Source organism: Papio anubis, chromosome 9, assembly GCF_008728515.1.
Source record: "Papio anubis isolate 15944 chromosome 9, Panubis1.0, whole genome shotgun sequence".
NCBI classification, from domain to species: Eukaryota; Metazoa; Chordata; class Mammalia; order Primates; family Cercopithecidae; genus Papio; species Papio anubis.
The window spans coordinates 49,265,926-49,290,278 of NC_044984.1; the positions used below are offsets into that span (position 1 = coordinate 49,265,926).

Here is a 24,353-nt window from a genome sequence, read left to right on the forward strand (position 1 = left end):
CCAATATCACATTACCTCGAGCCCACAGCTTTCTAGGGACCCAATCTAGTAAATAAAATGGAAGGCAGATTCTGTATTCCTAAAATGCAAATTCTACCTTAGAGGTATTTGAAATTGCATGCGTTAAGTGTTGCCATCTTGCTGCTTCTTTTAAAAATACATTCTCTTTGGAGCATGGATGTTAAGTTTCTTTTTAAAATTAAAAAACATTTAGATTCAGGGGATACACGTGTAGGTTTGTTACATGGGTATATTGTGTGATGCTGAGGTTTGGGCTTCTAATGAACCCATCACCCATGCCCAAGTAGTGAACATAGTACTCAAGTATCTTTTTCTTTCTTGCCTTTTAAAATTTATTTATTTAGAGACAGAGTCTTACTCTATCGACCAGGCTGGAGTGCAGTGTTCAACTCCTGGGCTCAAGCGACCCTCCCACCTCAGCCTCCTGAGGAGCTGGGACTACAGGCATGTTCCACCAACCCAGGCTATTTTATTTTATTTTATCTGCAGAGGGGTGGGGGAAGGTCTCACAACGTTGCCCGGGCTGGTCTTGAACTCCTGGCTTCAAGCAATCCTTCCTTCTTTGCTTCCCAAAGTGCTGGGATTATAAGAATGAGCCACTTCACCTGGCCCCAACTTCTTAAGTAATAGTGCTGATCAGCCTTGTCTCTCTTCTCCCACTCCCTAGAATTTATTGGGACAGTGGGAACACTGGATATGGAAAATGGGAATGATTGAAAACCCGAGAAAAGGAATTGGCAAGGTGGTGGAAATGAAGAGAACGCTTTTTGATTTATAATTTTTCCTAGGACCTTTTGCTTTGTGTCTTGAAAGAAAGTTGAAATGAGTTGAAAATTTCCTTGAGTTATGGAGTTAAGGCCTCATTGGAATGGCAAGAATATTTTAATGCTAAAATTCATTCAAGTCTCTAAGATTTAAGGGTGATTACTAATTTTCTCTTTTTAATCTTGATTAATTTGGTTCTTCTTCATGGGGCCTATTTCCTAATTTAGTCTTAATAATTCAACAAATAAACCAGAATAATTATTGAGTGACTACTGTGTCCAAGAGGTGTTGTTCTAGATCAGCGTTTTTCAGCATGGAATATTTGTAACAAAACCTCCTACAACAGTGCTTATAAAGGTACAGACTTCTAGGCCCCACAACAGACTCACCTACCTATCAATGCTAATCTCAGAGGACAGGGATTAGTCTGTTTCTCAAGCACCCATAAATACCAGGGCACTAGAGCACTGGTTCTCAAACTTGAGAGTGCATTGGAATCACCTGGAGGGTTTATTAAACCACAGAGTGCCTGGACCCACCCCAGAATTTTGGATTCAGTGGTCTGGGGCGGGTCCTAAGAATTTGCATCTCTAACAAGTTTCCAGGTGATGCTGATGCTGCTGGATCACATTTTGAGAATTGCCATGTACTTCTTGAGAATTACTATGTACTGTGGAAGTACAATGCACTGAAGTAGAGCATTGTGGGGAATATAAAAAAGTATTAGAGGCTGGGTGTGGTGGCTCATGCCTATAATCCCAGCATTTTGGGAGGCTGTGGCGGGCGAATCATCTGAGGTCAGGGGTTCGAGAGCAGCCTGGCCAACACGGTGAAACCCTGTGTCTACTAAAAATACAAAAATTAGCGAGGCGTGGTGGCAGGCGCCTGTAAACCCAGCTACTCAAGAGACTGAGACTGGAGAATTGCTTGAATCCGGGAGGTGGGGGTTGCAGTGAGCAGAGATTGCACCATTGTACTCCAGCCTGGGCAATAAGAGCAGAACTCCGTCTCAAAAAAAAAAAAAAAAAAAGACAAAAAAAGGATTAGATATAATTCCTGTCATTAAGGAGCTTATGCTATAGTTGGGGGAGATACAACATACACTATAAAAATATAACAAGGAATATATGTATTTGACAATATAAAATTTAATACAATATTTGACATTGATGGGGTCTTTAGGAGAAGATGGGATTTGATCTGGGTACTAAAAGATGATGAGGCCGAAGGTTCATAGGCATTCTTGGATACAAAAGAGCGAAAATATAGAGGTGTACAGGGGTAGGGTGGTAGATACTTGTTTGTCTAGCATAAAGCTTTTTATTTTTATTTTTTTTATAGAAATGGGGTCTTGCTATGTTGCCCAGGCTGGTCTGGAACTCCTGAGCTCAAGGGATCCTCCCACTTTGTCCTCCCAAAGTGCTGGGATTACAGGTATAAGCCACCACGCCCAGCCTGATGTAGAGCTTTGTCTAGGACACCTATGGGGGCATAAGACCAAAAAGGTTGGTGCCAGTCTGTGAAGAGTCTTGAAAGCCTGTCCTTCTCCTCAGCTCCACCCACTTCATAGCCTTACCAAAAGTGCTGCACAGCCAGAAAGAGGAAGTCTCCCCTGCTGAGTGTGCAAGAGGAAGCACAAGAAGGCTCTGAGGGCCTGTGAACCATAATGACTGATTTCACCCATGAGCCAATTGCAGAGGAAACAGAAGACCAGCGCACCAACCACGCTGGGTCCCTCTGCCCAGAGGGTGTCACCACCTAAGCTGAAAGTGTTTGGGGAGATCAGACGTTGCTGTCTGGTGCTCCTCTCTCTTAGTGGCCATCATGTCTTTGACATCTGCTTACCAGCATAAATTAGCAGAGAAGCTCACTATCTTGAATGATCGCGGTCAGGGGGTTCTCATCCGTATGTATAACATCAAGAAGGTAAGCATGAACAATGGGACCAGTCCTGATTATTCCAACAATAATAGGGCGGGGAACTGTGAGGAGGCAGGTGCAGCGGTTAGACTCCCCGCTTCTTCCACTGCTTTTCCACTGACTATAATCTACATAATCACTCAGATTATATAGGCCCGCCAGTTCAGGAAGGCAGAAGTGGAGGCTTCTTTTCAAGGCTTCCCCTTTCTAGGTATGATTCTCACCCCAGTGACGGCATCTGCTTTCCTCTGGGGATGGGGGTGAGGGTGGGGATGGGGAAACAACAGTTGTGTTCTGAGCGACTTGGATAAAGGTCTGGAGTCCAGTCTTCTGGGTTTTATTATTTATTGCTGATCCTTTACACTCTGAAGAGATCTGAAGCTGGGTCTCTGGCAAAAACTTTTCTGTGGAAGTACTTCCCTAAAAGGAAAAAAAAATAGATAATTAGATATTTAGATTAAAAAGGGTAGGTGTCTTCTGAGATGCTCCTGGGGTAGTTTATGCTGCGGTGGTTTTTTTTTTTTTTTTGTGTGTGTGTGTGTGTGTGTGTGTGTGTGTTTTAGAATAGGAACTGAGGAATTGAAAGAAGCTGGTGACAAGAGGTGGGCCAGGGGCTGGGCAAACCATAGAAAGTAAAGAGATAAAGACAGGGGTGTTTATGGGGAGTTCCTGGCATAGAAAATAGGGGACTTTGGGGGAGGGAGCTTTTGTGTCTTTTGTAATAAAACACATCACCAGGAACATGGTTTCTCGTTGTCATGAATCCCGTAAATGCCCTTTGGGATAAGATACTTACTCAGTGAACAAAACTGTGACACTGAATCTTGTACAAAGTCTAACTCCTGAGCAGCTGCTTTTCTCGTTCCTTCCGGTTTCAGTTGAGGGGCGGGGAAACAGCTTCCTCTTTGTACTGGGGCCAAGCAGACATTAAACTCTACCCATCAAGACAAAATGCCCAGGTTGTTATTAAGTTCTTACATACTTGGCTTAATGTCTTGGACTTTTTTCTTGACCTACTCTCATGTTTTATTTATTTATTTATTTATTTATTTATTTATTTATTTATTTATCTATTGGAGTCTCGCTCTGTTGCCCAGGCTGGAGTACAGTGGCACGATCTTGGTTCATGGCAACCTCCGCCTCCTGGGTTCAAGCGATTCTCCTGCCTCAGCCTCCGAGTACGTGGGACTACAGGCGTGTGCCACCACGCCCAGCTAATTTTTGTATTTTTAGTAGAGACAGGGTTTCACCATGTTGGCCAGGCTGGTCTCGAACTCCTGACCTTATGATCCGCCCGCCTCGGCCTCCCAAAGTGCTGGGATTACAGGTGTGAGCCACTGTGCCCGGCCTCTTATGCTTTTTAAATTGATTCCCAGGTTGCCTTTTCCTAAGACAGATTATGAGAATGAATGTTGCAAGAAGAGGTATGTTTCTGAGGAGGAGGAGAAAGGGTTGAAATATAGTACGATTTCTCTCTGCAGACTTGCTCAGACCCCAAATCCAAGCCACCTTTCCTACTGGAAAAGTCCATGGAACCATCTCTCAAGTATATCAACAAGAAATTTCCTAACATAGATGTCCGAAACAGCACGGTGAGAATTTGGTCTTTCTCTCCTTTCTCTGAAGTAACTCTCTACTTGAATGGCTGTAATTCTCCTCTTTTGATGCCTCTCTTCAAACTTGGCAGGGGATGGAGTAGTCTTTTTTTTTTTTTTTGAAACGGAGTCTCGCTCTGTTGCCCAGGCTGGAGTGCGGTGGCGCGATCTCGGCTCACTGCAAGCTCCGCCTGCCGGGTTCACGCCATTCTCCTGCCTCAGCCTCCCGAGTAGCTGGGACTACAGGTGCCTGCCACCGCGCCCGGCTAACTTTTTGTGTTTTTTTAAATTAGAGACGAGGTTTCACCGTGTCAGCCAGGATGGTCTCAATCTCCTGACCTCGTGATCCGCCCGTCTCGGCCTCCCAAAGTGCTGGGATTACAGGCGTGAGCCACCGCGCCCGGCCAGAGTAATCTTTTTTTATTAATGGTTTTCCAAGGCTCAACCACAGGGCTTCAGGTTGTTGTAGAGCTTTAAGTCTCGAGAATTTTGAGATGAGATTCTTCCAGGGTAAGCTGGAGCAAACCATCACCCCTTTCCTTTGCAAGATTCACGAGAAAACATTGTTTTTGCAGAAGACAGCTCTATCAGCCCAGCAGGGTACATGTATTTTATTGTTTCTGTTTCCCACTCGTTGTTTCCTTGCTGTTTGTCTTAGATTTATGCATCTAACGGGATAGCTCTACTTTTCCCTTATTAAATGTTAACCCTAGATTTCTCACCCATCTTTGTAGCATCTTTGCATTCTGTTTCTTTTGACTTTGATATAAATAGTATATCTGTTCATCTGAAAGGGTCCTTAAAATTTCCTCTCATTTAGCCCTCCATATCTACTCAGGATCACATGCAACCATTCTACCTAGATAGACAATCTCCTTTGTTTAAAGACTTTCAGAGCATTGAAGAGTTTCTAACTTCCTCTGTCAGTATATTTCAACCCTCTTTCTTTTTCTTTTCTTTTCTTTCTTTCTTTTTTTTTTGATATGGAGTCTCGCTCTGTCACCCAGGCTGGAATGCAGTAGTGCAATCTCGGCTCACTGCAACCTCTGCTTCCTAGGTTCAAGCGATTCTTCTGCCTCAGCCTCTCGAGTAGCTGGGATTACAGGTGCCCGCCACCACGCCCAGCTAATTTTTGTATTTTTAGTAGAGATGGGGTTTCACCATGTTGGTCAGGCTGGTCTTGAACTCCTGATCTCAGGTAATCTGCCTGCCTCAGCCTCCCAAAGTGCTGGGATTACAGGCGTGAGCCACTGTGCCCGGCCTCAACCCTCTTTAAGAATGTTTTAGGTATAACCACTGTTCTTCTTGAGTTACTTGGATCAATTGTCTTCTTATTTTGCATTTTTTATATTGTTTTGTTTTGTGTTTCTCTCAGCAACATTTAGGACCAGTACATCGTGAAAAAGCCGAGATAATTAGATTCCTCACCAACTACTACCAGTCATTTGTGGATGTTATGGAATTTCGGGTGAGCGCTCTTGAGCCCTTTCCAACATAGGCAAGGTCTTTCAGAGGCTATTCTTTCTTTAGATGTTCATGTATTTGCTTAAAACAAGTTCTTGAAAAAATGAGAGAGATGTACTGATATGGAAAGATATCTAAGTTGTATTGTTAAATGAAAGCAAATTTAGTATATGATAAAATAGTATATGATACATCACATTTCTATTTTAAAAGAGTATGTATATATGTATTTAGTAAATACCTAGGAAAGATCTGGAATATTTTACATTAAATTGTTAAAAATAACTACCTTTGGGGATTATGACTGGCTTCAATTTACTAAACTATGCATGTTTTTTTCTATTTTAAAAATTGTGGGCCGGGCGCGGTAGCTCAAGTTTGTAATCCCAGCACTTTGGGAGGCCGAGACGGGCGGATCACGAGGTCAGGAGATCAAGACCATCCTGGCTAACACGGTGAAACCCCGTCTCTACTAAAAAAATACAAAAAAACTAGCCGGGTGTGGTGGTGGGCGCCTGTAGTCCCAGCTACTCGGGAGGCTGAGGCAGGAGAATGGCATAAACCCGGGAGGCGGAGCTTGCAGTGAGCTGAGATCCGGCCACTGCACTCCAGCCTGGGCGACAGAGTGAGACTCCGTCTCAAAACGAACAAACAAAAAAAATTGTGGTAAAATACACATAATATAAAATTTATCATCTTAACCATTTTTTAAGTATATAGTTCAGTGGTATTAAGTATATTAATAATGTTGTGCAACCATCTTTTCACCTTGTAAACCTGAAACTGTCTACCCTTTATGCAATAATTCCCCATTTCCCTTTCTCTCCCGCCCCTTGCCATCACAATTCTACTTTGTTTCTGTGATTTTGACTATTCTAAGTACCTTATGTAAGTAGAATCATAAAGCATTTGTCTTTTTGTGACTGGCTTATTTCATTAGCATAATGTCCTTCAGGTTCATCCCTGTTGTAGCATATTGTAGAATTTCCTTTTTAAGCTAAATAATATTCCATTGTATGATTATACTACATTTTGCTTATCTGATCATATGTTGATGAACACTTAGGTTGCTTTCAAGTTTTAGCTATTGTAAATGATGCTGCTATGAACATGGGTGTACAAATATATCTTCAAAATCCTGCTTTCAATACTTTCAGTTATACACACAGAAGTGGAAATGCTGGGTCATATAATAATTCTATTATTAACTTTTTTTTTTTTTTTTTGAGATAGGGTCTCACTCTGTTGCCCAGGCTGGAGTATAGTGGTGCAATCACGGCTCACTGCTGCCTCGACCTCCTGGGCTCATGTGATCCTCCCACCTCAGCCTCTTGAGTAGCTGGGGCTAAAGGCACATGCCACCACACCTGGCTAATTTTTTGTATTTTTTTGTAGAGATGGGGTATCCCCATGTTGGCCAGGGCAGTCTCAAACTCCTGGGCTCAAGCTATCCACCCACCTTAGCCTCCAAAGGCTGGACAGTGCTGGCCTATTTTTAACTTTTTGAGGAACTGCTATACTGTTTTCCATAGTGGCTGTACTGTTTTACATTCTCACCAACAGTGCATAAGGGCTATACTTCCTCCACATCCTCACCAACAATCGTTATTTCATTTTTTTGAGAGTAGCCATCCCAATGGGTGTGAGGTATTACCTCATCTAAGTTTTTATTTGAATTTTTGCTAATAATTAGTGATAATGAGCATTTTTCATGGGCTTATTGGCCATTTATATATCTTCTTTGAAGAAATGTCTGTTTCATTCTTTGACCATTTTTGAATTGGATTTTGTGTGTGTGTTGAGATTTAGGAGTTCTCTATACAGGTTGAGTATTCCTTATGGAAAATTCTTGAGAACAGAAGTGTTTTGGATTTCGTATGTTTTCAGATTTCAGAATATTTGCATTAAGCAGTTCAGCATCCCTAATCTCAAAGTCTGAAACTTGAAATGTTTCAATGAGCATTTCCTTTGAGTGTCATGTTGATGCTTAACAGGTTTCAGATTTTGAAGCATTTTGGATTTTCAGGTTAGGGAAGCTCAATCTGTATAAGCTATATATCTTTGCATTATTTGAGCTTTAAAAATTTCAAGTATTTTTCCACAATATTTTATTACAAACCTACTGTAAAATTTCTAGAATAGTACAATGAGTATTGTTATACTCTTCTCCTGGATCTCCTAATTGTTAGTATTTTGCCACATTTTCTTATCCTTCTCTATTTTTTAATGAGCTATTTGAGTTAGCTGCATACATCATGACATTTCCTTTCCCAAATACTTAAGCATACATCTGCTAAGAGCAAGAATATTTTCTTACCCAACCCTAATATAATTATCATACTCAGGAAATATAACATTATGGCTGGGTGCTGTGGCTCACGCCTATAATCCCAACGTGTTGGGAGGCTGACGGGGATGAATCGCTTGAGCCCAGGAGTTTGAGACCAGCCTGGGCAACATGGTGAAACTCCATCTACACCAAAAAAAAAAATTAGCTGGGCGTGGTAGTGAGTGCCTGTAGTCCCAGCTGCTTAGGAAGCTGAGGCAGGAGAATTGCTTGAACCTGGGAGGTCAAGGTTGTAGTGAGCCATGATTGTGCCATCGGCGATTGTACTCCAGCCTGGTGACAGAGTGAGACTTTGTCTCAAAAAAAAAAAAAAAAAAAAGAGAGAAACAAAACCCCACCCAAACTAATATACAGCCTATATTCACATTTCTCCAGTTGTCTCAAGGATAATACATTGGATTTAGTTATGTCTCCTTCATTTGTAATCTAAAATGATTTCCGGCCTTTGTCTCATATGACACTGACCCTTTTGAAGAGTCTGGGCTAGTTATTTTTTGAGAATATCCTTCAATTTGAATTTGTCTTATTGTTAACAGTTTTTGGTAGCAATACTACATGAATGATATTTTATTTGAATTTTAAACAATGAGCATGTATTATTTTTATAAACAAAAATATTATTTAATATGATGTTTTTGAAAGAAAAATTGATAAGGTATTTAAAAAATTTTAAAAATTAATGTAGCAATTTTACCTTCAGAAATTTGTCATAAGGAAACAGAATTTTTTCTTGGGGAAATAAAAAAGACATATGTATGAGAATATACTCCATTGCATTATTTATGATAATTACAATATGATAATTGATATATCCAATAAATAAAGGTTTGGTTAAAAGTTTAGAGTATGTACCCACAAATGAATATTCTGTAGCTGTTGAAGTATACATATATATACACACACATATACATATATATATACACACACACATACACATATATATATACACATACACATATACATATATATTTTTTCTTTTCTTTTTTTTTTTTCGAGGCAGAGTCTCACTCTGTTGCCCAGGCTGGAGTACAGTGGCACAATATCGGCTCACTGTTGCCTCGGCCTTCTGAGTCTTCTGCCTCAGCCTCCTGAGTAGCTGGGATTACAAGCACATGCCACCACGCCCGGTTAATTTTTGTATTTTTAGTAGAGATGGGGGGGGGTCTCACCATGTTGGCCAAGCTGGCCTCGAACTCCTGACCTCAAATGATCCACCTGCCTCGGCCTCCCAAAGTGCTGGGATTATAGGCATGAGCCACCGCACCCAGCTGATAATATATTTTTTATATGAATTTGTATAGAAAATGTTCATCTTACATTGTTTAATGTAAAAGCAAATTGTAGTACAGTTTAAGACAGATGTAAGATGTCCCTAAAATGTATATTTACATAGGTAAATATGCACATAAAGAAGATCGGAATTCCTGATCAGTGGGATGATAGTTTAAAAAAACAAATTAAAATTAAACTTGTCGGTATTTTTTAGTGGTTCTACAATAAACATATATTATTTATGTATTCAAGAAATAATGCAAATTTTAGCCCTCTGAGCAGCCCAAGCTTGTGGTGACGTTATAGTGTTTTTTCAGATGATACAAGAATAATGTGTTCTGTGCCTACCCTAGGAAGCAAATCCAGGATATTCAGTAGATCACATAGTGAAGAGAAGAAAGACTGTAATGTATGTATGAAGGAGGGTCAGGTCTGAGAGTATTCACTGCGGAATTGAGAGTAGTGGTTAGGAAGAGGGTAGGCGCTGGTGAAGGCAGTGGGAAGAATGTTGGAAGCACATAAAAAAGTCTCTTACTGGGAAAAGTTGAAGGGCAAAGGAGATTTTAGAATACCTGGTTGCTGCAGTTGTAAATAAAGTTCTGAGCCCAAGGTGTTTGGTATGGCTTGTTTAGGAAAGGAGGGGAAATAGAGACATTGAAGTATGATGCACTGTTAAGTAGGCACTGAATTAGACAGACTTGGTTTCAGATCTCAGCTTTACCACTTACAAACTGTATGACTTTAGATAAGAAACTCTTTAAATTCCAGTTTCCTTATCTATAAAATGGGAAAATAAGATTTACTATGGGAGGCGTCTGTGAGAATTAAATGAGATAATGCATGGACAACATCTAGCTTGGTGTTTAGCATATAGTAAGGCCATAGACCAACACATGTTATTTCTGTTCCCTTCTGATTCTTGTCTTTAGAGAATAAGACCTGCTTAGTGACATTGGTCACGTGAGTGGCTGAAAGTGAATTTCAGCTATATTCCACTGGAATTCGATTGTAGGCTGGAGTCGTAGAAAGGCATTCCTAGCAAATGAGGAAGTATAGACCTAAACAGAGGTCATGTAGCATACAGGGAAAATCAAAAGCTCTGCGTTCAAGTTCTAGTACCATTCCTTACTAGCTCTGTGGTCTCAGGCAAGTTTCTTAACTGCTTTTGTCCTTGGTTTCCTTATCTGTTAATTTAGACACAGTCTTTTTTGGGAAGATAAGAAACACTTTTCCTACAGATTTTAATACATTTTGACAAATGTATATGCCTGTGTAACCACCACTACAAAGTATTTAATATTTCTATCACTCCAAAGGTTCCTTGTGCCTTTTTTTTTTTTTTCCAGCCAATCCCTACCCTTCACTCCTGGCCCCAGGCAACCACTGATCTATTCTAGAATAGACTTTTCTTTTCTAGCAGTTCAAATAAATGGAATCTATACAGCATATATTCTTTTGTGTCTGGCTCCTTTCACTCAGCATAATGTTTCTGAGATTGATCTATGTTGTTGCACGTATCACTGATTCAGTCCTCCTGCCCTCACTTTTTTTTTTTTTTTGAGACAGAGTTTCGCTCTTGTTGCCCAGGCTGGAGTGCAATGGCATGATCTTGGCTCACTGCAACCTCTGCCTCCCGGGTTGAAGGGAGTCTCCTGCCTCAGCCTCCCAAGTAGCTGGGATTACAGGAATGTACCACCACACCCAGCTAATTTTGTATTTTTAGTAGAGATGGGGTTTCTCCATGTTCGTCAGGCTGGTCTTGAACTCCTGATCTCAGGTGATCCACCCACCTTGGCCTCCCAAAGTGCTGGGATTACAGGCATGAGCCACGGTGCCCGGCCTCAGTCCCACTTTTTGCTGAGAACTATTCCATTGTATGGGTGCGATTTATCCATTTATCTGTTGATAGACATTTGGGTTGTTTCTAGTTTTTGGCCATTATGGGTAAATTGCTACAAACTTTCAAGTACAAATCTTTGTGGGGACATATTTTTCATTTCACTTGGGTAAATCTAGAAGTTGAATTGCTGAATCATATGGTAAGAGTATATTTAATTTTATAAGAAATCGCCAAACTTTTTTTCAGAGTTGTTCCATTTTATCCTCCCACCAGTAATATATGAGAGCTTCAGTTTCTCTATATTCTCATCAGCACTTGCTATTATTAGACTTAAATTTTAGCTATTCCAGTGGGTGTGTCATGGTATCTTATTGTGGTTTAAATTTGTATTTCCCCAATGGCTAATATCATTGAGCATCTTTTCATGTGCTTATTTTATATATATATATATATATATATATTTTTTTTTTTTTAGACAGAGTCTTGCTCTGTCACCCAGGCTGGAGTGCAGTGGCATGATCTCAGTTCACTGCAACCTCTACCTCTCAGCTTACTGCAACCTCTGCCTCCCAGGCTCAAACAATTCTCATGCCTCAGCCTTTTGAGTGGCCGTGATTACAGGCGTGTGCCACCACACCCAGCTAATTTTTTTTTTTTTTTGTAGTAGAGATGGGGTTTTGTCCTGTTGACCAGGCTCTCTTGAACTCCTGGTCTCAAGTGATCCTCCCGCCTCAGCCTTCCAAAATGCTGGTATTACAGGTGTGAACCACCATACTTGGCTTCATTTTTTTTTATGGTGTTAAGTGCCTGTTCAAATCTTTTGGCAACATATTAAAAAATGTGTGTGTGTGTGTGTGTGTGTGTGTATATATATATATATATATATATATATATATTCCTTAATCTATCAATTTTACTTTTTTAGAAATGAAAGTACCAATATTCAGTGGATAAGGCTAGGAACTGGGAACAAAACGAATCAGTGGGAGAAAGGCTGAATGAATTGTGGTATACCATGGGCTATTATGCAGCTATGAAAAAGAATGCATTCATGCTCTAGGAGATGACTCTGAGGACTTTTGGCAAGTAGGAGTGAATGAGCAAAGCAAAAATGACAAGCAGGGCATAATATTATCTCAATTTTGTAACACAAATAATGACCAAAAAACCTGTCTCTCTCTCACTCTTTTTCCTTTTTTAATCTAATAGTATTATATAAATAGGGAGAATAATAAGAAAATATTATAAGAAAAATAATATATTTTTTTGTTGTTAAAGTGGTTTGCTTGGGCGTTCTGTAGGATGGAGGGTGGGTGTTGATGTTGGGGGAAAGATATGTCTGCAATAAAAGTGCATATTAATTTAGGTAAAATTATGTGTGAAAAGGAAAAGAATCCCTATCATACTAGAATGAGAGTTAAATGAAGTATATGGTATATGCAAATTACCTAGTAAGTACCTCACACATGTGAACTGTCAGTAAATAGAAACTCATGGAAAATTGGATAGTATTCGCATCTGTTAATGATTAACTCCTGAGAACAGGAGATAGAATCCAGAAACAGATTCACTTTGTGGTTTGTCAATACAAATGGTTTGATTTTTGGCATTTTTGAAGCTACCTATTACATAATCTACATTTTGCAACCTTTTTTAATTTGGAGGAATGGGGCACAGGGATGATGAGCTCAGGAAGAGCATGTGTAATAAAATAGTTATGCCTGTGGAAATGTAGGCATTTGGCAGTGTAGCTGATAGGGGCCCGCTGGTGGCTTACTAAGGAGGAACTTCCTCTCTCTTTTTGACAGTGACTTTCCTCTGTTACTTGGTGGCTTTCTAGGACCTCTAAGGGAGAGGTCCCTTTCCCTCAAGTTCTGGTAGTACATCACCTTCTCTTTGATTTTTATTAATTTTTGTCTTCATTTCCACCCCCAGGATCATGTATATGAACTTCTCAATACCATTGATGCCTGCCAATGCCATTTTGATATCGTAAGATCCTTTGCAATCTCTTCTATCGTAGAGTCAAAGAAAAGTCCAGGTCTAGGTTGGGAGGTCTAGGTCTAGTCGCAGGATGGGGTGGGAAGGGACTGGAAGGATGGCTGTTTCGTTTATTCCTTCTCAGGACTGTAATTGTTTTGTAAAAGAAGTACTGAAGTGAAAATGTATTTACATGTTAAGCAGATCAGCAATGTGATTTAATTAATTAAAAAATTACATAAGAACCTTCTTCACCTTTTCTTTCTCCTAAAAGCTACGTTATTTCCTGGCCTCCTTGTATCTTTAGCTCACTTTTAGCACCTGATTTTGTTCCAATTTTCTTATTCTTCTTTTCAATCCTGTCAGTTCCTACTTCTAAATAGATTCACTCAGAATCTGTTGAGCATGGTCCAGAGTGGTTGGGGAAAGAAGGAGCTCCAGGTTGATTGGCCATGCAGTCCTTGGGTTCCTATGTATTTTCCTTGTAGAATCTCAACTTTGATTTCACTCGGAGTTACCTGGACTTGATTGTGACTTACACCTCAGTCATTTTACTTCTGTCACGGATTGAAGATCGACGGATACTCATTGGCATGTACAATTGTGCCCATGAGATGCTGCATGGGCATGGGTGAGTAAAGGGGATAATATTGTATGAAGAGTCTCACACATGGTGCTATGATATAGAGAGTCCCTCATGCAAAGAAAATCGATGCCATGATTTCTTATATGAGAACCTATAATCTACATTGACCCAGGCAAAATAAGATATGCTTTTACATATTCAGTTGACTCTGAAACAACGTGGGTTTGAACTACATGGGTCCACTTTATACACGGATTTTTTTCAACCAAACATGGATTGAAACTGTAGTGTTCGTGGGATGTGAAATCCACCTATACAGAGGGCTGATTTTTCAAATGGTGTGGGTCCGCAGGACTGACTGCGGGACACGCGATATTGGCATACGTGGGAGTCTTGGAACCAATCTCCCTGCCTATACTGAGAGACAACTGTGGTTAATTCTTGAATATCTGCTAGTGGATTATCCAATTTGCATCATCTCCGAACAATTTTTAATCCTGAACTGGCTTCTACTCTGATTTTCAGGTTATTACAAAAGGCAAAGAAAATTATTTTTAGTGTTGGTAGGAATAATACTAGTGAGGTAAATCCATTAGAAGTAACTAATGCATGATAATACATTTGAAGCCACATATAAATGGATTGTGAATTGTCTGCAGTTCTGTCCCCCTCCATTAGTGCAAATATAAGTATTTAAGGGCTGAAAACATGAAGACTAGAGGGATCAGAGTGGGTCGCAGCACATCGTTCTATGATGATGTGCGTTCCCACGTGCCTACGTGGATACCTAGACACATGTCTTACCCGTTAGCTTTGGATATTTATATATCCTTTTGGATTGTATAACGATTTGGATCTAGGCATATTACTTGATTTTGAACTAATTAACAGATTTATAGAGTACCTATCATGTGTCCAACCCTATTTTTGGTGCTTATAAGGAAAAAAATTTCATGGACCTGCCCAAAATGAAATGGTTCTATTTAGCCATAGCTTAGTACACCTGAGCCTGGAGGGGGGTATCTTTATATGTAATTTACAGTTTAGTATGTATATCATTGGAGGTGGTGGGGAGTGCCAGCCTATGCACATATCTTTATCCTACTGCAAACATAAGAGTTGTGCTTTCTTCTAGTGACCCCAGTTTTGCCCGTCTGGGTCAGATGGTCTTGGAGTATGACCACCCTCTGAAGAAGCTGACAGAAGAGTTTGGGCCTCACACAAAGGCAAGTTCCCTGAGAGTGCAGAATTCCTCAGGCGGAAGTACATTGTCCTCATCATTGCCGCTAAGGTTTCATTTGCTTTTCCCCACAGGCTGTGAGTGGAGCCCTCCTCTCTTTACATTTCCTCTTTGTCCGAAGGAACCAGGGGGCTGAGCAGTGGCGCAGTGCCCAACTTCTCAGCCTCATCAGCAATCCCCCAGCCATGATTAACCCTGCCAATTCAGATACAGTGAGTGCCCTTTTCCTTTTGTTAGTGGAAGCATTCTCTTTGCCAAGGCCATCATCTCTGTAGAGGATACTTCTTTCCGGAAACATCAGGACTAAAAAATGCTTTAGTCTTCTTCTAGGATATGTCTCTAAGTTGAACACTTCTTGTAGCTAAAAAAATCATGGTTGGTTTGGGGCTTTTGTTTGGATCAGGGTTAGTGGTTTAACAAAAGTGATCTATAAGCAGTTAGTCAGCCCATAGAAGGAATTTAGTAAATATTCATAGAATGAATGAATGGATGAAACAGAGTTTGGATGAATGGATGAAACCTATTAAGCCTGGCAGCAACTTGATTTTAGGAATCAATTAACTTATTTTTATTTTTTTGAGACAGTGTCTTACTCTGTCACCCAGGCTGGAGTACACTGGCATGATCACTGCTTACTGCAGCCTCCACCTCCTGGGCTCAAGTGATCCTCCCACTTCAGCCTCCTGAGTAGCTGGGACTACAGGTGTGTGCCACCATGGTTGGCTAATTTTGTTTATTTTATTTAATATTTATTTTTGAGACAGAGTCTCACTCTGTCACCCAGGCTGGAGTGAGGTAGCATGATCTTGGCTCACTGCAACCTCCCCATCCTGGTTCAAGCGATTCTCCTGTCTCTGCCTCCAAAGTAGCTCGGACTACAGGCACACACCCCCACACCTGGCTAATTTTTTTTGGTGTGTGTGTCTTTAGTAGAGACAGGGTTTCACCATGTTGGCCAGGCTGGTCTTGAACTCCTGACCTCAAGTGATCTGTGTGCCTTGGCCTCCCAAAGTGCTGGGATTACAGGTGTGAGCCACCGTGCCTAGCCTATTTATTTTTTTGTGGAGACGAGGTATCACTATATTGCACAGGCTGGTCTCGAACTCCTGGGCTCAAGTGATCCTCCTGCCTCAGCCTGCCAAAGTGCTGGGATTATGTGTGTGAGCCACTGTGCCTGGCCAGGAATCAATTAATTAATAGATGTTTTTGTCTGATGACTGTGGGCTCAAAGTCTTTCCCTCAAAGAACTTATAGTCTGGTAGGGAATATATGCCATGTAGTCATAAAAATACAACTGATGGTACATAATTAGTGATAAGTGCCAAACGAGTGATTTACACTTTAAGCGGTAAAAGAATCCAAAGGATTGACCATCACAGGGAGAAATCATGAGAACGTTTTTGAGTCTTGCTCTCCTCATTTTATTGTTATTAAAAATATCTGAACTGTTGAAGATAAGTTATGTTAAACCTTTTGCTTGTTCTGACTTCCAGCCCAAGTTCCTCTTTCTTTTCTCAACTGTATTGTTTTTCCCTCATTCCACTTCCAGTGCCTCATCACCTCCATTATTGGCAGGCTTCCCTGCTGTTGGTTTATCAATGTGCCCTAAACTAGTCTAGTACAATAAAAGTTAGTTAAAAAAAATTTTAGAGACAGGGTTTTGCTCTGTTTCCTAGGCTGGAGTGCAGTGGTAGAATCACAGCTCACTGCAGCCTTGACCTCCTGGGTTCAAGATATCCTCCTATCTCTGCCTCCTGCATACCTAGGACTACAGGTGCACACCACCATGTCTGGCTAATTTTTCAATTTTTTGTAGAGACAAGGTCACACTGTGTTGCCTAGGCTGGTCTTGAACTCCTGGCCTCAAGCTATCCTCCTGCCCCTGCCTCCCAAAGTGTTGAGATTAAAGGCGTTAGCCACCACCCCTGGCCAAAAGTTAGTTTTGATACTCAGATTCTAGCTTGTCCTTTCTCTTTTAGAGGAAGGCCAGGTTAAATAACTGATCATGTTTGCTTCTCTTCTCACAGATGGCCTGTGAGTATCTGTCTGTGGAAGTCATGGAGCGCTGGATCATCAGTAAGTTTAGTGGGATTAGGTGGAAGTGGATGAAGCAGCAAATTACATGAAGAACAGGTTCTAAAAGTCTTCCTCTGCACTGTTTTCCCACCTACAGTTGGGTTTCTTCTTTGTCATGGGTGCCTCAACTCCAACAGCCAGTGCCAGAAGCTGTGGAAGCTGTGTCTGCAGGGCTCCTTGTACATCACCCTCATCCGTGAGGATGTGCTGCAGGTGCACAAAGTCACCGAGGACCTGTTTAGCAGTTTGAAAGGGTGAGAAACACGAGAGCCAAACTGATCTTCCTTGAATAGTTTTTAGCACCCCCCCCAACATCCTTTTTCAGTCTCCACAAGTGTTCCCAGATACTGGTGGTAACAATTAATTCTAACTATTGAAGAAACATAGATTAAACACCTACTATTAGCTAAGTGCTTCACTGGGTTTTAGAGATACAATAATGAATAAGATAACATGGAGGTTAAGAGCATAGACTCTGAAACCAGATTGCTTGGGTTTGAATTCAGGCTCTATCACTAGTTGTGTGGCCTTGGGCAAGTTGCTCAAATTTCCCATGCCATTACCTCAATTTCCTCATCTATAAAATGTGGATAACAGTAGTACCTCCCTATGGCCTACCTCATAGGGTTGTTATGAAGAATAAAAGGGTTATTATTTGTAAAGCAGGTAGAAAAGTTCCTGGTACATTGTAAGTGCTATGAGCTTGTTAAAGAAAAAAAAAAGGCAGTTTCTGCTCTTGAGGAATCTATAAATTGGTAGAAAATAAACAAATTGTTTGATAGAGTAAGAGATTATAATGTGTAAACCAAAGTACTGTGGAAGCATTTAGAAGGACACTTAAACTGGCCTTTCAGGATCTGGAAAAACCTGGAGACGGGTAGATCTGAAGGGCTAAACAGTTGAAGAGAGAGAGTGTGTGTGTGTGTGTGTGTGTGTGTGTGTGTGTATGTGTGAGTAATTGTGTGTGTGCGCCTGCGTATTGGGTAGAAAGGTAGGGGAGCTGCTTGAGGCAAAGAAAGATATTGTAGGCAGAGAAACTATCAAGATTTTTGAGGCAACAAAGAGCATGGCAAGTTTTGAGAAGTTCATGTAGTTCAGTGCATGGGCAGCTGGGTTATAAAAATGAAAATGTTGAGAGATGAATTTGGAGAGGTAAATTAGGATGTTATATGCTTTGCTATGGTGTTCGAATCCATCCCAAAGAGGATGGGGAGCTATTGAGTGATTTCAGACAGGGGAGTGACATGATCATATCTGCATTTTAGAAAAGATCATTCTGGCTGCATGGAAGAAAAGAAATTACATGGGCAAAACTAGAGGCAGAGATTAATTAAGTAAATTAGGAGGAATTGAGGATGATGTCAAGGTTTCTGGCATGGATATCTGGCATTCCTTAAGATAAGAGAGCATGTGATAAAAGCAAGTTTGTGGGGGAAAGATTGTGTGGTTAGTTTTAAACAGGTTGACTTTGAAGTGTCTGTGGGACACTGAAGATAGATGTGTTAGGCCTTCTACTTTATGATTCTGGAACTTGGGAGTGAGGTCTGGATTCAGATAAAGATTGGTGAGTTGGTAATCAAAGCAGGAGAGTAGTTGAGATTACTCAGGAGCACATGTGGAACGAGAACAGAATGGGATAAACCTCTGTGTACGGTGATATTTAAGGGCCAGAGGAATCAGTGGGAGATATTGAAAAGAAGAGGGAAAAGAGAAGCCAACAAAGAAAATGTTCATTGGATTTGGCTATAAAGATGGTTTTAGTGCCCATCTTGTGAACAACTTGAGTGGTGAAGTTGAAAGCTGGGCTGTAGTGAGTTTAGGAGCAAGTGAGAGATATGGAATTTAATAAACAACTCTTTCAAAGTTTGACTGTAAAGGGAAGAATAGAGAGAGGTAAAACGAGAAGGAGTGGGATTAAGGAAAGGGTCAAAATACCAATATTTTTTTCTGGTTGCAAATAAAACATCCAGAAATGTAAAAAGTGCAAAGTGGAAGTTGGCTACACTATCACCTTCCAGAATAGTTTGATGTGCATCCTCCCTATGTGTGTGTGTGTGTGTGTGTGTGTGTATAAACACATAAAGGTGGCATGTATTTTCAACCTTATGAAAGTAATTTTTAAAAAGCAGTGGATCCACACTCTACATTATGTTCTATGGTTTGCTTAAAAAAACTTACTATGTTTTGGATATATTTGAATATCAGTCTATAGAGACTTATTATTTTTTAACAGTTGAATAATATTATGTTATGTGGTTTTAACATAATTTATTTACCCAATCCTCTATTGATGGATATTTAAACTGTTTCCATTTTAAAAAATCATTATAAACAATGCTATAATGAACATTCTTAGACATATATCTTTGTGAATCTGTGAATATTTTTTCTTTTCTGTTCTCTTTTTTTTTTTGAAACTTGAGTTTTGCCCTTGTTGCCCAGGCTGGAATGCAATGGTGCCATCTCGGTTCACTGTAACCTCCACCTCCCGGGTTCAAGCATTTCTCCTGTTTCAGCCTCCCGAGTAGCAGGGATTACAAGCATGTGCCACCACTGGCTAATGTTTTGTATTTTTAGTAGAGACGGGGTTTTACCATGTTGGCCAGGCTGGTCTCGAACTCCTGATCTCAGGTGATCACCCACCTCGGCCTCCCAAAGTGCTGGGATTACAGGCGCGAGCCACCATGCCTGGACTTGAATCTGTGAATATTTCTATAGGGTAAATTCTTAGAAGTGGAATTGCTGAAGTAAAGGGTATGTACATTTCAAATTTTTTTTTTTTTTTTTTTTTTTGAGACGGAGTCTAGCTCTGTCGCCCAGGCTGGAGTGCAGTGGTGCGATCTCGGCTCACTGCAAGCTCCGCCTCCCGGGTTCACGCCATTCCCCTGCCTCAGCCTCCCGAGTAGCCGGGACTACAGGCGCCCGCCACCTCGCCCGGCTAGTTTTTTTGTATTTTTTGGTAGAGGTGGGGTTTCACCGTGTTAGCCAGGATAGTCTCGATCTCCCGACCTCGTGATCCACCCGCCTCAGCCTCCCAAAGTGCTGGGATTACAGGCGTGAGCCACTGAGCCTGGCTCATTTCAAATTTTAATAGCTCTTACCAAATTGCCCTCTAACCAGTTATTATCAAGAGCCTATGAGAATACTGATTTCTCACTCTCAACAACTAAGTATTATCATTAAAAACCATTGCCAGAGTTAAGAAAGAGTAAATCTGAGGTTAATAATTAGAAGTTACAGGAGGTAGATTTGGGCATCTGCATGAAGAAACTTTCTAATGATTACTGCTTCCAAGGAATGGAAGGGATGTTTGAAGGGTGTTCAGTTCTCCATCACTAAGGGCAGCAACTAACTTGTATGATTTATAGTTTAGGGAGTTATTTGACATAAATGATCTAATTTATCTTCATGAAAATTCAAGAATAAGTATTAATATCTTTTTTTTATAAATGAGAAAATGGAGGCTCAGTCTCAGTGTCACTCAATAAAAGGTGAAATTGGGACACAATTCCAGGTTTTTGGACTCTGAATCTTTTCTCTTTCCACTGTGCTATGCAGAGATTGAAATAATTATCCAACAGGATTGCTGTGAAGTTGAATGTTGATTTAATTAAGATACTTTCCAACTCCAAACTTCTTTGATTTTATGCTAGTTCAATAAAGTAGTGGTTTGGAGAAAGGAAATGAGAGGTGATGAAGTCCCATTAATGTGGTGGCAATAATGATACAGGACCAGAGAAAACGAATATAAGGAACATAGAGAGGAAAGAGTCTAAGGTCATGCTGGTATTGTGAGCATGGGTCACTAGTAGAAAAAAAGAGATGTGGTTAGGAGAATCAAATATTGCAGAAAATTAAAAACAATGAAAAGGCCTTCTAATTTGGTGATTCAAAAGTTCACATTGACCTTACAGAGAGCAGTTGCTTAGTGCTGAAGGCTTTGTGGGATTCAAGGGTCAGTGAGAGGTGAGGAAGTAAAGAGAGTACAGGTGTCTCTTTGGAGAAGTTTGGTGGTGTGGAAAAATAAGCAGAGTTCAGTGGATTGTCAGGGTCAAGCAAGGGTCTTCTTAGAATAAGGGAGGCTTTGAACTTATTTGTTGGGAGAAGAGAATAAGCCAGTGGAGAAGGAGAGTTTAAAGTATCAAAAAGATAACTGATAAAGTGAAATTCTAAAAGGAAGTTGGTGGGAATGGGACCCAAGGTAGAGATTGAGTAACTACTTTTACTTGAGAGCAGGGCCTGTGTTATATTTATACACTGTTCCCTTTATTTCCCTTAAACCTGGAAGAGTGCCTTGATTTGAAGGAGTCAAGGCAGGAGCACAGGAAGAAAAGTCTAGCCCCAGCTTTGCCATTAAAGCCCTATGTGACCTTGACAAGTCATTTCCCTTCCCTAGGTATTATTTTCTGTATCTGTAAAATTATGAGATAGAGTTGAATTATCTCTAAGCTGTGAGTCTTTTATTAATAGGCTAGGGTGAGAAGTAGGGTTTGGAAAGATCCCGCCTGTGAGGGCTGCACATGCTCCCACCAGGGTGTAGGCTGGACTCTCTGAGGGCTGGGAAGGTGAGGCAAGGGCCCTAATGGGCAGTATCGTCAACCCCACTGTGCTTGTGTCAATCCTCAGGTATGGCAAGCGAGTGGCAGACGTAAAGGAGAGCAAGGAGCATGTAATTGCAAACAGGTAAAGGGTGGTGAATGCACTCTCTGAGAGGGGATAGAATAGAATTCTCTTCTCACTTTTGTTCTCACCTAAGCCATCCTTAGTTTCTGTACAGCTTTATTGCCTCAACCCAAGAACTTGCTGCCCCATACATTATTTTTTCTTTTCTTTCTTTCTTTATTTTTTTTTTTTGAAATGGAGTCTCGCTCTGTTGCCCACGCTGGAGTACAATGGCATGATCTCAGCTCACTGCAACCTCCACTTCCTAGGTTCAAGCGATTCTCCTGCCTCAGCCTTCCGAGTAGTTGGGATTATAGGCACCCACCACCACGCCTGGCTAATTTTTGTATTTTTAGTAGAGACAGGGTTTCGCCATGTTGGCCAGGCTGGTCTTGAACACCTGACCTCAGGTGATCTGCCCACCTCGGCCTCCCAAAGTGCTGGAATTACAGGCAAGAGCCACTGCTCCTGGCCCTTTTTTCTTTTTAAACCAAGTCTAACTTGAGCATTGAACCTTCCTTCTGCCTGATATCCCTTCCTAAATATAGCTTTCTTCTGTGCTGCCTGTGGAGGGTTTTTAAGGGTGGGAGCGGTGATAGTCATGTTCCCCTTTTCTTCCTTAGTGGCCAGTTTCATTGTCAACGGCGGCAATTTCTGCGGATAGCAGTGAAGGAGCTGGAGACTGTGTTGGCTGATGAACCGGGACTACTGGGTCCCAAGGCAAGAGGAAGAAATGTTGGGAGGGGGATGATGGCCAGTGATAAGAGACTGTGTAGCTACATGGCATTCATGAGATTTTGCCTTTCTGAGTCTTTTGTGATTCATTTGTATGTATATATGCTGATTCCCTTGAACCCCCTTGGAGCACCCCAAAACTTTGTGTATCTCTTTTTTTGGCACTATACATAGTATGTCATATAGTATAGCTACTTTTATACTTGTCTTATCCTCTATTTGAGTGTGAACTAATTGGAGACAGAGCTTGTTTTTTTGTTTCAAACCACATAAATGCCCAGTAAATATTTCTGAAGCTTAATTTGATAGGGAGAGAAGAGTACTAATTGTGAGCTAGTGTCAACATGTGTTCCTGTCTGATTGTGTGTTATATAGTTCAGGTTTTTTGATGAGTCTGAATGTTTATTATTGGACACTGTTGTGGCTACACAATTACATCCACACGTATATTATCATGGTAGTTTTCTCTGTGCTTTGAAATCCATTTTTAAAGTTGAAAATTCTAATAGTCTCTACCATCTCCATAGGCTCTTTTTGCTTTCATGGCCCTGTCCTTCATTCGTGATGAGGTCACCTGGCTGGTTCGCCACACAGAGAATGTCACCAAGACAAAGACACCTGAGGACTATGCTGACTCGTTAGTACTTGACATGGCTAAGAACCTTGTCCTTAGATGGACTGGGGACAGGGAGGCATCAGATAACCTCAGGAGATCTCAATTTCTGCCCTGTTATCCCTGTGTTTGTCTCTGTTCATATTTCTAGTCTTATTCATCTCTGTTCTTATCCTCAACTTCATAGGAGCATTGCAGAGCTACTTTTCTTGTTGGAGGAGATTAGGTCTCTGGTCCGAAGACACATCAAAGTGATACAGCAATACCACCTTCAGTACTTGGCAAGATTTGATGCTCTTGTGCTCAGTGACATCATTCAGGTATTATGTTTAATTGATTATACTTTGGAAATTTCAGGATGATCCCTAGTGATTTTCCTATTGAAACCACTCTGGCTGAATCTCATGCTCTGTAAGTTGGGTGTCAAAAAGTCCAATCTGCCCCTTTATATTTGTTAAAAGAAAAAGAAAGGACTAATAATCTCAGCAGTCTTTTTTTTTTTTTCCCACTAAGTGAAACTACATAGAAATAGGAGAGAAAAATAAAAAGAAACTGGGTGTTAGAGTGTCAGGGAACCCAGGAAGTTTCCTCCATCTCTTGCTTGGCTTTTTCTCTCTGTTTTTGGCACTTAGCAATTCTTTCTACCTTCATACACTGATTGAGCCTCATGGTCCTAGTTTCTGTCCTAGGGAACCTATGCCCACTTGACAATAACTGCAGCTCCTCTTTTAGAACTTGTCTGTGTGTCCAGAGGAGGAGTCCGTCATCATGTCCTCATTCGTCAGTACCCTCTCGTCTCTGAATCTCAAACAAGGTAACTGGAGGGAGGTGGGGGAGGCAGGACATATGTGAGGATGAACATCTTTTATCTGGAAATATTGATCTTTGAGCCAGGAAGTAGGACAAGATATCTTTGAAGAGGATCTACCATTCTGTGCAGTTGGATATTGGTGTGCTGTTTACTGTTTCCTTTTATACTTCTGTTTTTCTTGCAGTTGATAATGGAGAGAAATTTGAATTCTCAGGATTGAGGCTGGACTGGTTCCGCCTACAGGTAATGATCTGTTCCTGTGAAAGATTCCCATCCTCAGATTCTTCCTCCCCCACAATCTCTTCTCTTTTTGTCTCCTAAATTTGCTTTATGGAGTGAGTCAACTTTGAAAACTGCTGATTGGACAAGACATACTCAGGCCAAACTGTAATTCCAAGGCTGGGGCCCTTTTCATTCATCTTATTT

General features: G+C 40.8%; 1 protein-coding gene across 2 annotated transcripts in view; it reads left to right on the plus strand.

The window, feature by feature from the left end:
• Window positions 1-2,397: 2,397 nt before the first annotated feature.
• Window positions 2,398-24,353, plus strand: part of NCKAP1L (NCK associated protein 1 like) — a 52,123-nt gene continuing 30,167 nt past the window's right edge. The window contains exons 1-15 of one of the 2 annotated variants that reach the window (XM_021923263.2): window positions 2,398-2,712; window positions 4,188-4,298; window positions 5,677-5,769; window positions 13,160-13,216; window positions 13,693-13,835; window positions 14,926-15,016; window positions 15,105-15,242; window positions 17,058-17,106; window positions 17,204-17,360; window positions 21,733-21,789; window positions 22,392-22,488; window positions 23,031-23,140; window positions 23,304-23,436; window positions 23,849-23,930; window positions 24,112-24,170. In XM_021923263.2, the coding sequence (XP_021778955.1) occupies window positions 2,611-2,712; window positions 4,188-4,298; window positions 5,677-5,769; window positions 13,160-13,216; window positions 13,693-13,835; window positions 14,926-15,016; window positions 15,105-15,242; window positions 17,058-17,106; window positions 17,204-17,360; window positions 21,733-21,789; window positions 22,392-22,488; window positions 23,031-23,140; window positions 23,304-23,436; window positions 23,849-23,930; window positions 24,112-24,170 (1,479 nt within the window). In that variant the 5' untranslated portion in view covers window positions 2,398-2,610. The remainder of the gene's footprint in view (window positions 2,713-4,187; window positions 4,299-5,676; window positions 5,770-13,159; window positions 13,217-13,692; window positions 13,836-14,925; window positions 15,017-15,104; window positions 15,243-17,057; window positions 17,107-17,203; window positions 17,361-21,732; window positions 21,790-22,391; window positions 22,489-23,030; window positions 23,141-23,303; window positions 23,437-23,848; window positions 23,931-24,111; window positions 24,171-24,353) is intronic. The other variant, XM_021923262.2, reaches the window with a different exon arrangement.